Source organism: Nematolebias whitei, chromosome 5 (assembly GCF_014905685.2).
Source record: "Nematolebias whitei isolate Nwh7 chromosome 5, NemWhi1, whole genome shotgun sequence".
Taxonomy (NCBI): Eukaryota; Metazoa; Chordata; class Actinopteri; order Cyprinodontiformes; family Rivulidae; genus Nematolebias; species Nematolebias whitei.
The window spans coordinates 4528834-4544823 of NC_056502.1; the positions used below are offsets into that span (position 1 = coordinate 4528834).

General features: G+C 42.0%; 2 protein-coding genes across 2 annotated transcripts in view; one reads left to right on the forward strand and one right to left on the reverse strand.

Moving 5' to 3' along the window:
- The window catches only part of LOC119409623 (YTH domain-containing protein 1), a 42808-nt gene extending 40690 nt beyond the window's left edge, over window positions 1–2118 (forward strand). The window contains exons 4-5 of the mRNA XM_037676522.1: window positions 352–427; window positions 1435–2118. Coding sequence (XP_037532450.1) covers window positions 352–427; window positions 1435–2055 — 697 coding nt within the window. The 3' untranslated portion in view covers window positions 2056–2118. The remainder of the gene's footprint in view (window positions 1–351; window positions 428–1434) is intronic.
- Window positions 2119–14230: 12112 nt separating this feature from the next.
- The window catches only part of LOC119409805 (vitelline membrane outer layer protein 1 homolog), a 5867-nt gene continuing 4107 nt past the window's right edge, over window positions 14231–15990 (reverse strand). Inside the window, exon 4 of the mRNA XM_037676708.1 lies at window positions 14231–14312. Within this exon, the coding sequence (XP_037532636.1) occupies window positions 14310–14312 (3 nt within the window). The 3' untranslated portion in view covers window positions 14231–14309. The remainder of the gene's footprint in view (window positions 14313–15990) is intronic.

Genomic DNA, 15990 nt, shown 5'->3' on the forward strand with positions numbered 1-15990 from the left:
ATGGAAGATAGATAGATGGATAGATGGATGATAGATGGATGATAGATGGATGAATGGATGGCTCAGCATCCGCCACATCAATTGTTTTCTCTGCATCTGTAAAATGGGCTGAGTTAAAGGCACTTTGGTGTTTTCTGAAGTATGTTGGCTGTGGCGGCCATCTTGAATGTAGTTGATGACCATCAGTGATGACTGACAGGAAGTGTCAGTAAAGTCCTCTCAGTGGTCCACGAGTTAAACACACAAACAGAAAAAGGCTCAAACACCATCACCTTTCAGCTGCAGGTGAAAATAAAAACGTGTTTAATTAAAGAAACTGATTTTTTCCTTTCTTCTCTCCTCATCCTTCAGTGATGGAAGTCTGTCCACCAAACAGATCGTTTTCCTGCAGAGACCTGTCCTGAACCGAAAGAGGAAGGAATCCAAGGTACACACCCTCACATCTTTCAGTTTTTCTCACTAACTGAGGGCTCTCCGTCCAGTCGCCCTGTTTCCTGCTCACCGTCTGAGACCAGGATCCATGTCCTCCTCCTCAGGTGGTTTTGTTCCTCTCAGACAAACTGGTTGTGGATCAAAGTGAAGCAGCTTCAGAGATGATGAGTCCTCCAGCAGCAGCAGACCTGTTATTCTGGGGATCCGGGGGTGTCGATGCTTTTCTTGCCGACCCCAAACAGCTGTGCTAACCTTTGAGGCTAACCTCTTTCTGCAGCGGAATGAGTCCCTGTTGATGTTTTCTGTGACCTGAATGTAAACTCACATCACACGAGCAGATCTGAGAGGCCCCCACACCTCCAGAAGAGCTGCTGCTAACAAGGACTTTAACAGACAAACAAAAGTGTTGGTCCCTTTCCACCATAATCAAAAAACACATCTGGAGTGAGTGAAGCAGAAAAGCTCCAGTTTTGTCTCAACTCGTCTTCAAGTCTTTGGTTCTTAACGTGTATTTTGTTGAATTTTAGGATGGATTTTTTTTTTTTATGTAATTTTCTGACAAAGATGGATCCTCCTGGGTTCATCAAACTACTTCTGATTACTCTTTTGTTATTTTAGCCGTTATCAAAATATTTGTCTCATCCAGTAGCTCGCTGCTGTGACTTTGATTTTTGTCACTTTTATACCAATGTTTCCTAGATGTTCAGTTTATATCAGTTCTCTCTAACCCTGCAGTCTGTGGAAACCTTTAGAAGATCTTTATGTAACTGATCCTACTTTATGTTTTAATTTTGTCCGCTTGTTCGGTCAAACTAAAAGCCTTCGGGACACCAATTACTCCCCTCCCATTGTAATTTCCTGCTCAGTCTTGTTTTGAATTGGCTCGTTATGCCTGTGCAATATTAGATCCTCCGTGATTCATTCCTAATTAAGTCTGTGTGGACTGCTTTGTGGCCCAAAGTGTTTTTTTTTTTAACTAACCCGCTAATGTAAATGTTTCAGAAACTGATCTTCAAGCCCCGGAGCAAGTCCAACAAGAACTGCATCAAAGAAACGGCAAAGAACAAGAAGAAAAAGACATCTGAGAAAGAATGTGACGATTCCAAGATCCTGAACGACAGAGGGACAAAGGACGACAAGACTGTGGCTGAGAGGGGGAACGGCGCGCAGGTGGAGGCAGCAAGAGAAGGGGCGAAAGAGAAGAAGAAAAGGTGCGAAGGAGATAAAAAGATTGAAGGTGGGATTGAAATCAGCATCGAGACCGTCACAAAGAAAGATGGAGCAGCCAAAAGTGAAGGCATAAAGGCAGAAAACTGCAGCGAAGAAGAAGAAACGATAACTCTGGATGGAGGGGGATCTAAAGAAAACGGAGAGCCATCGGGGAACGAAGAAGTCAAGGAGGTCTCTGAAAGCGTCGTGACCGTTGAGGCTCCGAGCGAGACCAAAGAAAAGGAGACGGAGGAGGTTCAAAGTGCGGTGGAGAACGGGATAGAGGCGGACAGAGAGAAAGATGAAGGTGAAGAAGATCAAACAGAAGAACTGGCCGAGGTGGAGGTTACTGCCAAGGAGACTGTGGCAGACCCCCAGGCCACAAATCAAAGCCCAGTAGAAGGTCAGGAGTAGCACCCAGCAGCTCAAAGTCAAGGTCGTCCCCCACCCTACCTCTGACGTTCCCAGTTCACAGCGTTGTCCCCGGTTCTACTTAAAGGGGTTCTGTTCCCCAATGCTGCAGCATCCTCTGAACCCCCATCAGTCATTACCAGTTCCCCTGAATACTCCAACTGGCATTGGTTCTTCTGTAGAACCCATCTTACTGAATGTATCCTACACAGGAGGTGATGCTGTGGGCTGTCATGTGGAGACACTGGATTAGGATTAACAGACGGCTGAGAATACAGATCGGAAACCAAAGGTTTGCAGTAAAATTAGGAAACACTTAACTGAGGAAAGCAGGCGTGTGCTACTTTTTTTTGTACGCACAGATTTGTTGTTTGAATATTTCACTTCCTCATAAGAGAATAAATATTTCCAGGAAAGCCAAAAGGTTTGCAAACGGGAATTCACAGCAAAAGTTAATATAAAATAATTAAATCTTGCAGCCATTGTTTTTCTAGAGAACAAGGTAAAGTAAGAGTCTGCCTCATCCACCTGACTGACGGGATCAGGTGTAAAAGTCCTCCCAGGCCTGGATCATTGCTCCCTGCTGCTTTCTGAGGCTCCGCCCACACGAGAACGGTTTTTCTCTACGTGAAAAACGATGTTTCAACACTCGTCCTCAAACTGTATTTTTCAAAAGTGGGTTCCAGAGGGAGAAAATCTTTAAATGTCATCTTTGCATTTTAGTGTGGACAGGCAAAACACAACTTTTTAAAAACAATGATGTCATAGACCCACCTCTAATCGAACCTTCGACCCCAAGCGGGACAGTCGTAACAATAGTTACAGATTACATGTTGGGTTTGTGCTGCAGATGCTAGTTGTTCAACTTCAGCAAAACCTTCTTGTCCTGTATTACACTGATGACACAAGGCAAGCTCTTTGGCAGCCATCTTGAGAAGAGTGACGTGCATCAGTTACGTCAAAGCTACACATGATAACGCCTCGTGCATGCTGTGTGCCGTGTCATCAGTTCTGAAACTTTGTCTAATCAGAGCTCTGCTACCAGTGGCTGCAATTTAATTTAGAAATAACTCCTGCCCTGTTTACACAATGCTCTTTTTGAGCGAGACCGTAGCCTTACTGCTGTGTTCCAGTCATTCGTGTACGCAACATCGTTTTCTCTGACGCCAAAGCTTTCTGAGTCCAGGCCTCACAGTGGAGGTTTCTGGAAACGCCCAGCATCTGTGTGAAACTGCGCATGCGCACTGGGGTCGGCTGCAGTTTCGTTTTCCTGCGCCCGTGTGAGTAGATAACAGAAGCAATGGGTGCTGAGAGTGCTGTTTGTGCTGCTCACCCTTTTGACCGTGCAGGAACAACCCAACCTCGTCCTAGGTTCGTGCTGTCACCAGTTTGGATGAGACTGTTTTCATGCTCGAGACTGAAGTGTCTGCACGTGTTGCTAAAATGAAACAATCAGCAGATGCAACCCTATAAACATGTATTTGTGTTGATATAGCAAATTCAACATAGGACGAACACAAATGTTTCCAAAGAGTGTTCATGTATAAACAGGGCATTGGAGAGGATAGGACTAAAGGGTGCCTAATACCGTAAAAAATATGACTATATTTACAGTAAAGGAAAAATTACAATTCATTCCACTTTTATATTGATTTTTAATTGATGCTTTTTTAACATTTTGCAAGTGAATAAACAGTGCCTCCAAACTGTTTTGCTGTCTAAAAAGATATCCATAAAACATAAAAGAAAAAAATCCAACCTATAGATATTATGAAGAACAAAAAAAAAGGTGATGGTTTTGGAAAAATATTTCTGTGTGGACGAGGTCTGAGTCCAGAGGACTGTCAGCAGAGGGTCCTGGTTGAGGTGATGGGAGAGACATTTTGTGCGAGGGGCAATCCAGAGTAGGCTGCGGAGATAATTGAGCTGTAAAACAGTGAGTGCTTCAAAGAGAGCCGATAATCACTCTTTGGTGCGGTGGGCCAAGCTCACCTTGCATACAGAACGCTCCCCCGGTCAAAGCGTCAGAAAAGGATCAGCTTGATGTTTGCACTTCATTAGACATGCCCAGTTATAGGCCTGCCGCGATAAACATTAAATCAATTAATCGCATGTTAAATGAAAATTATCAACCTCGTTTGAATGTATCGGCTTTATCGTTTCTTCGTGCGTCTCTCTTTCTACTGAAGACACTGGATGACAAAAAGCCTCAACTCCGGTGCTCTTCACTGACCCCTCACCTTCTCGTTTCTATTTAAAATCTTTTTTAATGATCCAAAATCACGTTTTTGGATCGTTAAAATCAGCTAAGTTGAGAAGCTAAGCTATGAGCTAAGCTAACAGGCCGACCTCTGGGAAAAAAAACTCTGTCTTGTCGAAGCGCCAAAATTCACGGTTGAAACCCGTGCCTTCGTGTAAAAAGTTTTTCTCTGCAAAAAGAAGCTGAGAACTTGTTTACTGGTGTTTTATTAAAAGCTTTGTGTGAAAAATGCTAAAGAGCTCAAACTACACAGAGCGTCCGCCATTTTGAGAACCGAAGCGAAACAGCCCATGTCACGTCAAGGGGCCTCCCGCTCCCTCACTATACATCCTTCAGTTCAGTCTTATACTGCCATCCGGTGGTCAAAAAAGGTACTACATGCAAAACAAATTAAACATTTCTTCTTAAATTTGACAAAAATTACTAATTATTGTCAAATTTCAAACAATATTATCGTTTATCGCAATAATTTCCATTAATCGCCCAGCAAAATTTGTTATCGTGACAGGCCTACCCAGTTAGCTTTACCTGCAGGAACCAGGACTTACCTCTGCACAAACCTGTGCTCTGAACTCTGGACAGCAGCGGCCAGCAGAAGCACTTGACTCTGTTAAAAACGCTACACGTGCTCGAGCAGCCAGAGGTGAAGCTTGTGAGGGAGGAAGGGAGGTTTTAGTGACAAAAAGACCAAAACGCCCGAGAGCCAAATAAAAGTAAGAAAGTGGCTCATTTAAAGTAACAGTGGTTTCTGTTCAAAACTCCCTGCAGAGTTTTCTTTCGTCGTTTTACCTCCAGCTCTGTAAGCGCCTTTACCAGACGCCGTTTCTGACATTAACCAAGTCGTGTTGTGTTGTTATTACGGCACCGCAGAGCTTTCCATTTCAGAGGTGGAACGGGGGGGAGACGGCAGCGTTTACTGCTCTCCGTGGCTCGCTAATGGACTTCGTCAGCGGGGAGTCTGTCAGTAATCATGCATTTATAATGGGGGTCACTTGTTGGGGGAGTTATTGACAACAAAACACCTCAACGTGTCGAGCCTCGCGTTTAACAGTGATGCCACGGGGAACCATTTACATCCTGAAGGATTGTGTTTGATTTTGCATAGAAAAAAATGACCATAACCATAAAGTACATTTGATAAACTGCATTTGGTTGATCAAAAAAAAGTACCTGCTGTCCAGTATGCTTTGTCACGATTAGCATATTTTATTTTATGGTAATAAATGATGGTATGGTGAAGGGAAAACGGCTGCAATCAGCTGAACAAGTGCTCTCCTTTTAGAAGGACTCATCCACCCGCCGCTGAGATTTCTGTCAATGTAAAATGGCAAAATGTTTTTGTGTAGAGTAGAATATAAAACTGTGACCAGTGTAGCCTTATTCCTATACTGTACATGACCCACAACCTGCTACTAGAAATGTTTTAGAGGCTTATTGGTGATTTGTTCTGTTTGTTCGAGTCAAACGGGAAGTGTTTTATCAGAGCGTCGTTTCCTGTTTTATTACTGGAATTAAGAGCGAAGGGATCAAAGTGTTCGTCCATATGAAGGTAACATGTTTTCAGTTCTTGAACATGTGAATGTTCTGTTTTCCCGTCATAGAAGGCTTTGTGTTGCCTCTGCATTTCTGCTGAAGCTTGCAAAAAAAAAAAAAAAAATGCTGACTGACACTTCGAGCTACCTTTGAGCATGAAGATGCACATCCAGTGATTACTTTGTGAGAGTTTCATTCAAATCCATCACATATTTTCATAACACACGCGAACGGCGGCAGGCGATCAAGATCTGGTTTATACGTTTTATTATTTGTGCGCTTTTTAAATCTAAAAGCTTTGACATTTATCCTCGAACCTCTTGTTGACACAGCTGAGAACATTCGTCTTTGTGAGCAGAATCTGGAAATTAAATTTGACAACGTGCTAAATCTGACCATGTTTCAACTCCCATTCCCGTTGGACGATAGTCAGAAGTTACATTTCTGCTCATCGTCTGGATTATTTGAGTTTATCTGAGTTTATATTAACATCGACAGGGAGACTACAATTGATTTTAATCGCCTAAACAATGCTGAACCTTGTTAACTTCACTGTGAGTGACGAAGAAGGGGCCAATCTAAAAAAGTCACAGTAAGTCAGGTCCTCTGGACAGATTCTTCTTGTTGAAACGTTTCATCTTTTATCCAAAGGACTTCTTCAGTCTGAGCAGTTGCACTAAACTCAGTCTTATAAACAGCACCTTCTCATAGTGGATCAACCAGTTTGTTGTTGACATCCAGAACTAGCTGTTCACATGATAATTAGGACCACCAGCCTAATGATGGATCATTAGTGCCCTGATGTCCGCTTGCTATTCACAGAAGCTGAATGATATTAGCAATAACAGCATTGTAAGAAGGTGACAGTTGGATACTGAGGCTCCGCCCCTTTTTGGAGTGTTTTGGATAAAAGACGAAATGTTTCAAGAAGAACAAGTCCAGAGGACCCAACTTAACTTTTTTTTTGGAAGATTTTTCTACCTGGATTGTTGAGCATGCATCAGGATATGCCTTTAACAAATGTTACGCTCAAACTAGGGATGGACAATAATTCGATACCAATAAATACCACAATATAATTTTATTCAATAACGGTGATTTGAGTTTTAAGCACATTTTCGATATTTCGATATGATTACAGCGTTTCACTGACGCATTTCTTTTTCTGTTCGGCTTGAAGCGCTGGGGGGTCGTTCCAACTAGCGGTGGGAACACATCTAACTTGTTTCACCATCTGAAGAGTTTCCACTCGATAGAATACGCTGAGCGTCACAAGATGAAGCTCAATAAAAGTCTGAGCCAACGTGTCCCTGAAACAGCCCCAGCTGCATCAAAAGAGAAACGCATGTTGTTCAAAGTTAAGACTGTTAATATCGACAAAGTTGAGTTTTATGTTTATTTGACGGTGAGTTCAAATTTCTTTTAATACAAATAAAAGGTGAACATTAATTTATTTGTACAGTTTTACTGAGGCTTTTATATCGTTCATATCGATATCGGAATTATATCGTTATCGACCAAAATTAAGAGATATATCGTGATAAAAGTTTTGGCCGTATCGTCCAGCCCTAGCTCAAACATATGTTTTATCTTCCATGTAAAGGAGACACAGCTCTGTCTTACAGCAGCATGACTGTGTGAGTAGTGGCGCTGGTGCAGAGGCTCCTGCTATAAAAAGAACACGTCGGTTCATTTCCTGTGTTGTTCTGATGTGAAGCAGACACGACAGAACATCTTACACAACGACGCAGCCACTTGTTTCTGTGTTGTCACTTCAGCTTGCTTACGGACTCTGCAAAATGTATTGTTAGTTTTTTTTATTCGTCTCTGACGTGAGTATTTTTTTAATCGCCTCAGCTGCCATCTTGAATGTCACGTATCTTTGATCATGTGCTGTTGTCACTCGCGCTGACGTCGAGGAAGTAATCTTTGTCTTTGCCATCCTGAGTATGTCTACGTTCCTACTGTTCCTGACATCTGTACAATTTGTATATTATAAAATGATTTATATTTAATGTCTACATGCGCCTTTGCTTATTTTTGTCACTCTTTGAGACAGCTTTTAGAACATCTCCTCTAAAACACGAAGGTTTCCAGGAAATATCATCAGCTCCAGGTTCTCGAAGAGTAAATAAAATGAGCAATAATAAAGCTCAAATGAACGGAGTGTCAAATAAATTCAAGGCTAATCCTTTAGATTGGGTACATTTTGAATATGCTGGATTCAAAATAAGCTGAAGATCTATTTTACAACACAAAGTGCCATCCTTTCAGCAATAAACCAAATAGGATGTTAAATATCAAAAAGTCACAAAACAATGATAATTGTCTTTTTACTTATGATTCCAAAGATTTGTTTTTTTGTAGATCATCACAGTCCTAATGGTTTATTTTTATCTGAAGCCACAAAGTTTGGACTAAACAATATTCTGGGAGCTAACAGCAGCTCTCATTCACGTTATTGTTGCTTTATTTGATCAATTACATTCTGCTGTTTATGTTGGATAACAATATCCTCTATTCATCTTCTCCAAGAAGCCACACTCGAGGACACGAGAAGATTTTTAACCAGTTTTACTTGCGAGGGCAGACTTTCACCACAGGTTATACAGATGTTTAAAAACGTTCTACAACACGGAGCCCAGTCATGAGAATCTGCAGCGTGTGAGAATTGTTTTTATAACCTTATCAGCTCTCAGCTCAGAGGCACACACCGATGACCTCGACCACCCAGCTGCACATGCAGGATCAAACCAGCTCCTCGTTCAGCTCTCTCTGAGAGAACAGAACTCTCTGCTAACTCAAACATATGGTTCATGGGCGGTTAACATTCTCAGCCAGTAAAACCTCGACCAAAAATTCCCTGACACTTTGTTTTTAGACTCCTATCTTTTCCCCCCAATTGTTTCTCTACGAAGAAGTTTCAGTAAAGTTCTGTGAAATAAACCTACAGAACGGGTCAAGTTAGTACAATTCATATTTCAAATTAAACAAATTCTTCAGTATCTGCTGCACATTTTGTATTTTACAGAAGGAGCAGGATTCATAAACGTTTTGAAGGTATTTTTCTAAGATCACGGCATTATCCTATACTAAACTACAACCTTTAGAACTGACCGTAGTACAGTTACTAACGTGCGTGTCAAGAATCGGGTGCATGTTTCAGTAGTATCGTAACTATTTCCAGTCGATGTTCAACCCTATTGTTTTAGTCCCTTACACCGGCTTTTTTACTTTTGTGTACAAACGTATTTATAAATTAGTTTTGTTGGCGTTTTATGTTTTGAGCGTGACAGTTGTCGGGTGTCTGATGACTGCAGAGCAGCTGAAACGGGTAGATTATAAACACTGTTCGGATGAAGTGTGTTTCCACAAACCTGAAGCAGGCAAGTCCCCATGTAGACCACAATGCTTTGCAAAATACTGACTTAGAACATACGTATAAGTAACTATTGAAAGATCAGTGACTAACAAAAGTACATTTTAAAACTGATCTGAAGTGACTGTCAGATGAGAGTCTAATATTGATTTCCATAAAGAAACCCAGACCTCCCTCTCCTCAAAGATGCTCTCCTGCTCCTCCTGGAGGACCTCAAGGTGTTTGCAGCCATTGAGGATCCCTCCAGTGAGTTTTGGGTCTGACCCGGGGTCTCTTCTCAGTGAGACATGCCAGAAAAATCTACAAAGGTAAGGCATCCTTAACAGATTCCCAAACCACCTCAACTGACTCCTTTTGATGCAGAGGAGCAGCAGTTCTACTCCATGCCCCCGCCCCCAAATGATGGAGCCCCTCCCCCTCTCCAAGTCTGAGCCTGGCTACCCTGCGACTGAAGTTCTTTTGGTTCGCTTGTCCCAGGATCTCATTCTTTCAGTCATGATTCAAACATCAGATGAGGGGTGGAACATAAATGATGAGTGTTGCCTTCAGACTCAAATCTTTCTTCACCACAACTGACTGAAGCAACGCCCTCATTACTGAGGACGAGGCCCCGAGCCGTCGATCCATCTCCCGCTCCATCCTACTATCAGTCAGGAAGAAGACGTCCAGATACTTCAGCGCTTCCAAAAGCAGGAGGTTGTCCGTCAAATTTTCACAATAAACACTAACAAATATTTAACGCTGCAACGTATTCAGGCAAAATAAATTTATATTAAAAATATAGAAGCCGTGTATTTCTAATGAATGTTAGCTTGGGGATTGAGTACGAACGCCAACAACCTGAACTAAATCAAGTTTGACGTTCCCAGAGTTCTGACTTTCAAGAAAAGAAGAAAGACAACAATAATATAAATGAGTTAAGACTACAACTAGATGATAAGCTCTGGATTGCTTTTATAAACTCCTCCATTTTACTTTGTGTTCAGAATGCTGAGTTATTAAAGGGCAGGCGGGCAGCTCATGCTGAAGTCAGTTGATCTCTGAATAAAACGAACGAAGCAGAATGTGGTACCAAGATGAAACTTGTAAACCCAATGAACATTTTCTTTTAAAGCCGCTCCATCTGGTTATTACCTTCATCGCCGCTTCGACCGTAAAACGCATCAGCTTGATACGATCTGCTCCGCAGCAACACCGCGGTCCACGTTTTTCATCTCTGGATCAAAACAACAACATTCAAGCCCGAAGCTGTCCCCCATGTGCCAATACTTCATGTGAAAACAAACCAACATAAAATCCCTGCAGCGTTTATGAAGCAGATTATATTTACAGTCGAGTCAGCGCAGCTGGTGTGATCCATAAGTTCTGAGCCGTGAGCCCAAAGGTCATTAAGTAGACGGCTTCGCCTCCAACCAAAACCCCAAACATCATATCCATCGTGTTCACTGCAGGAGGCGTTAATGGCTCTTTAGGCTGACTGGTGAGCCACTGGAGAGCTGCTACAAGATGGTCAGAACCGCAGCGAGCCTGCGGTTCGGGGTATTAAACTCCTGACCCGGGGCGTTTCGTCACCGAGGTTCCACTCTGAGGCCCAGGGGTAACGTTGCTCTGTGGTGTGCTGAGCTCTTTTAAATAATGACGTTGGCTTGAAAGTGAGCGAAATGTTTTATGACTTGAACCAGGTTGAGGTTCTGGCAGCTGCAGGTTTCTTTACCCAGTGGGCTCATGAGGTCCAGCAGGAGTGGGAGCATGCACCATTTGGGTTTGTTAGACACCTCCAAACACCTGCAGACTGTGTTCAGATCAGCTTCCTGACTAGATCACTGTGTTCCTGCAGAGAGTGGGTTCAGGTCCAACATGAGGCGGCGCTAACATCTGCTGAAGGCCGGAGGCTTCGTGGAGAAAGATCCTTCAAACTGATCCAAACGCTGATTTGAGTCCTTTTTATGTTGTGAGGTTTCCTATTAGTCTTGTTTGTTTCGCTGGTTTTTAATTATTGGTTTTATTGTATTTGTTTTATTGGTGGCTGTTCCTGGTTGTCTTTAAAACGACCTCTAAAGCTCTTTGTTCAACTTTATGTTTTTAAGGTGCCATCAAAAATAAAACAGACATTATCATGGGCATCATTATTATATTTAAATTATGTAAAGTTTCATTAAATGGAACTTGACACGTTTTTAAATCTCATGTTTTGGACTTCAGGGGCGGCGCTGCGGTCTCGTAATCCTGAAGCCGCAGGTTCGAGCCCAGGTTGTGTCAGGAAGAGCATCTGGTGGCAGACAACTGCCAAATCCTTCATGAGCGATGGGGTGAACGGTGCAGGCGGGAGCAGCTGAAAGAAAAACAACAACAGCAGCGGTGATGCGGTTCTGTTCAGATCCGGGTCACTCCTGGGCGTCCGTTTCATTCAGGCAGCACTTGACTCAGAGGACAGAATTCTGCAAGTCGTTCCTCTCTGTGCTCTATATTATTTATTTATTTATTTTATTTAACCTTTATTTATACAGGTAGTCTCATTGAGCCACGAGAACTCATTTTCAATTTTGCTTCACCTGCCCCACCCACATATTTGGATGTTGTCTGTACCGGGGCTTGATCCAGCGATCTTCCAATGACAGGCCCACCTTCTCTAACCTCTGCGCCACCACTCCCCCCAACTTATTTATGTATTTATCACTTTCTGTGCAGTGGTGCAGTGGGTAAGCACTGAAGTTACAGGTTGGACTCCCAGCTTGGGCCTATCTGGGTGGAGTTTGCATGTTTTTTTAATGTGTGCACGATTATTTTTTTGTCATGTTTTGTGTTTTTGTGGCGTTTTAGTTCTGGATTCAGCAGAGCTGCTTGTTTTTTTTTCCAGTTTTCTTGATCTGTTTTCTGTCCGGTCTGCCACGTGTATTTTCTTGTGTCTTCCATTGTCTTCTCTCTGCTCCTCTGTTCTGCCTGTCAGCCACGGGGAGTGGTGGCGCAGAGGTTAGAGAAGATGGGCCTGTCATCAGAAAGTCGCAGGTTCACCTCCCGGTACCGTCAACATCAAAATGTGGGCGGTAAAGGTGAAACACCCACACCTGCCTCCACCCTTAACCCCCACCATGCGCTCCCTAAACAGGTCTCTCTTGAAAATGAGTTCTCGTGGCTCAATGAGACTACCTGGATAAATAAAGAGTAAATCTGTAGTCGTCCCAGCTGCATTCACTCAGCAATCACGTCTCGAGTTGTGCCTCGTTCTTCGGTTTCAGCGCCAGGTTCTCGTCCTTGTCACGGTTCCTGTTCAGACCCAGACTTCTTGTTGCCACCTGCCTCGTGAGTTTGTTTCTGTTCATAACATTTTTTTGGATTCCTTGTCGTACTGGTTTCTGTCCAGCCACCATCACTGAATCTGGCTTCCTCCCATGTCCAACAACATCCACGTTAGGTTCAGAGCAGCCTCGGGTCTGATTGTTGCTGTGAGGGTGCGGGTCTCATTTCTCTTTGTGTGCCTCGCCTCCTGCCCAGTGAACACCGGAGGCTCCAGCTCCCCACGGCCACCAACAAGTAAAGATAATGGATCGACGTAAACAAAAATAACTTTCCACGTTTCCTTTTGTGACTAAGACATTTTGTTTTGTAACTTTCTGTGTAAATTAATGACACAAATGGTACAAAATGGGGGAGACGATGTTGAAAAGGTGTAAATGCTGAACGAGGGAAACTAAAGTAGATGCAAACATTAATATAAAAGACGGACATTTAAACATCAGTGAATGATAAGAACCACTAACAGCGTTTCTCCTAAAAATAAAAACAGTCACAAACATAAATTATTGGTGGAATTGATTGGAGTTTTGTTTTATTATCAGATTATTGTTTTAAATTGTTTAGTTCTTATTTGGGTGTCTTGAAAGTGACAAATACTTTTTTATTGTCAGTACAAAACGTGAATATTCTGAGAATCAGAGAGATTTCTGTGAAGCTCAGATCCAAACACTGACCAGAACTTCTACATATTTTGCTTCAGGCCTAAAATTAAACAAAATCAGCAAAATGTCTCCAATATTTATCACAACCTTTGCATTATTAAAATGTTTGAGTGGCTTATTATTATTTTTGTGTTATATTTAACAAAGACAAAGGTTCGGATGCTGGTTCATAAATCTAAATCTGTGGAATAAAAAATAAGCTTCGGCAAAGAAAAGAGACAAAGCTCTTTAATCTGAGCAGCCGGATGGAAACGACTGAACTAGTTCTGAACTAAATATTTTACAGTTCCCTTTAATGAGCAGAGTTTGACAAATGTTTTCACTGTTTTCCAGGAAGTGAGAGCGATTGTTGTTGTTCAGATTATCAGAACTTTAATGGTTCAAGCTGCATTACAGAGTTCTTCACTGGTTTTCTTCCTGCTGATTCCAGCATCTCAGCTCGTCTTGGGGGACAAGAAGAACACTTGAGCCTCCGTCTCCATCGTGTCCAGAGCAGTTTGAAGGTCAAGCCGAGGTCAGCGGCATCACAGCCGAGGGGTTCTTCAGCTGCGGGTCAGGAAGTCTAATCCCTTTGTCTTGACTTGCAGAATCTTTGGAAAAAGCCTCACTTCAGAGTTAGATAACGTCCTCCGGTTCTCCGCCCGACCCTCCTCACACACACCCTGTTAGCCGATGAACCGCTCTCAGATTAATGAGCACAATTACCTCTGTGTGCGCGCCAGTCGGTGTCTTATCAACCTCTGTCAGGTCTTAAACTGTAAATTAATTAACACTCGCTCGCTTGTCATTTCTTAATTAGTTTGGTTCCTGCAGGAACTCAGAGAAACTCCTGCCTCAGCACCTCTTTACTCGACCAGTTGTGTGGACACAGATGAAAACACAACTCTGTGATGAGGCTCGATTTATTTCAACGTCCTCGTTTATTTATCCTGAAGACGCCCACCGACACACCTGCATAACTAAACGGTCTCAAACGTGGTTCTCACAACGTTTCAGCTGGAGATAAAGGACTAAACTGCAGCAATAAATGGTTCTTGAGAGGAACACAAGATGTTTTAATGAATGTTTTATTATTTATCATCTTTGGGTTGATGGTGGAGACGAACTGGGATGAAGCTTCACCTGCTGATCACTGTCGAACAAAAGCAGAGAGGTGCTCGTTAAAAATCACACTTAAATCATTCCTAAGATTTAACACGGTTTTACAGAATACACGCTGCAAAAGTGGGAAAACATTTATGAACTTACACAAATACTAAAAAAATAAGAGTTTAGGTGAAAAAACAGACAATTCTAATTAAACTCCAGTCTAGTCTAAAAATGAAGGTACTGGTTTCATTGAATATATTATTTTAAAAGATTATCAGGTTGTAAGAGTTTAATCAGATTTAAATAGTTATGTTTTAGTTATGTACAGGCGATGCCTGTTTTAAGAAGATATCTAACAGTTTATTTTATTACTTGTTATTGTCATTAAAGTTGTTTTGTTGTGTGTTGTGTTGCCAGTTTAGACCCGAGCACTGTTGTAACTGAGATTCTAACTTCACTCAGTTTCTCTTGCTAAAATGAAGGATTAGTAAAAATATCATTATTAAACACAGTTACTTTTTTATCTGCACAAGATTTGGTGACGGCCTAAATAAATCTGCATCGGTCAACGTACCTGTTGTTAAAACTTAATCAGATACTTGTAAATAAAACAGCAGAAACATGTCAGGTCGTCGTAGGAACGCAGAAAGTTCTTGAATTACGTACCTTGTTAGTACCGGTACATACAGGTATGTACCAGTAGATACCAAGTATGTGCCCCTTCTGTATCAGAGAACTATCACAACTCATAAAGGCTGGGTTTGTACTGCGTACTGTGTACCTGACAGTACCAGGTAGACGCCAAGTGTTCCCTGTAAGTACCGGGTGCATGAGGTCAGTAACCTGATGGTACCAGACTGTATGAAGTTTTGTTACCAAGTACACAATCATTGACATGTTTGGGCTGATGAAGACACGGGTGGAGGGATGGATTAATTGGTAACACTTTACAATAAGGTACACAAAATTTGACTAGGGAACGCCTCAGGAATGAATCAGGAGATAATGGGTAGATACTGGGGAACCATTACTTACTGGGGAACATACCACCATGCCTTATTAGGGGACTACTGGTTAGTTACCTTGTAAATGAAGAGGATCTAATCAAGAACTTATGGGAAACCAAAGAGGAACGAATCAGGAACTAATGGGTAGTTAACCAGAACTTACTGGGGAACACATAGCCAAGAGACTACTGGTTTGTTACCACAGAAACAGAGGAGAAATTCTCCATGTGGGTTCTGAAAAAACCCTGCACCAGTGAGGTCACAGCTCAGACACAGTTAAGGTGACAGCAGTACAAGATTATAACATTTAATTAGTGGTAATGATCCACTAACATCAGTCATCACTAGGAAACGGGTTTTTGACAATTACGAGCTGGTGTCACTGGTGCAAATGACAAATGTGTTGTTTTTATGTCAAGACAATGCCAGTTTGTTTGTTTGTTTGTTTGTTTTCTCATAAACTGCTCCAAGTCTTGGGCAGAGAAAAAATAATAATATTATCACTGTTTCATCTCGTGTAAGAACAGCTGCTTTTCACATAAACTTAAACAAATCTTCCTATAGTTCATAAAAAGTAATTTGTTCTGGAGTATTTGGACTAAGTTTTTATTCTGGAGTATTTTGGACTAAGTTTTTATTCTGGAGTATTTGGACTAAGTTTTTGTTATGGAGGTTTTGTACTAAGTTTTAGTTCTGGAGTATTTGGACTAAGTT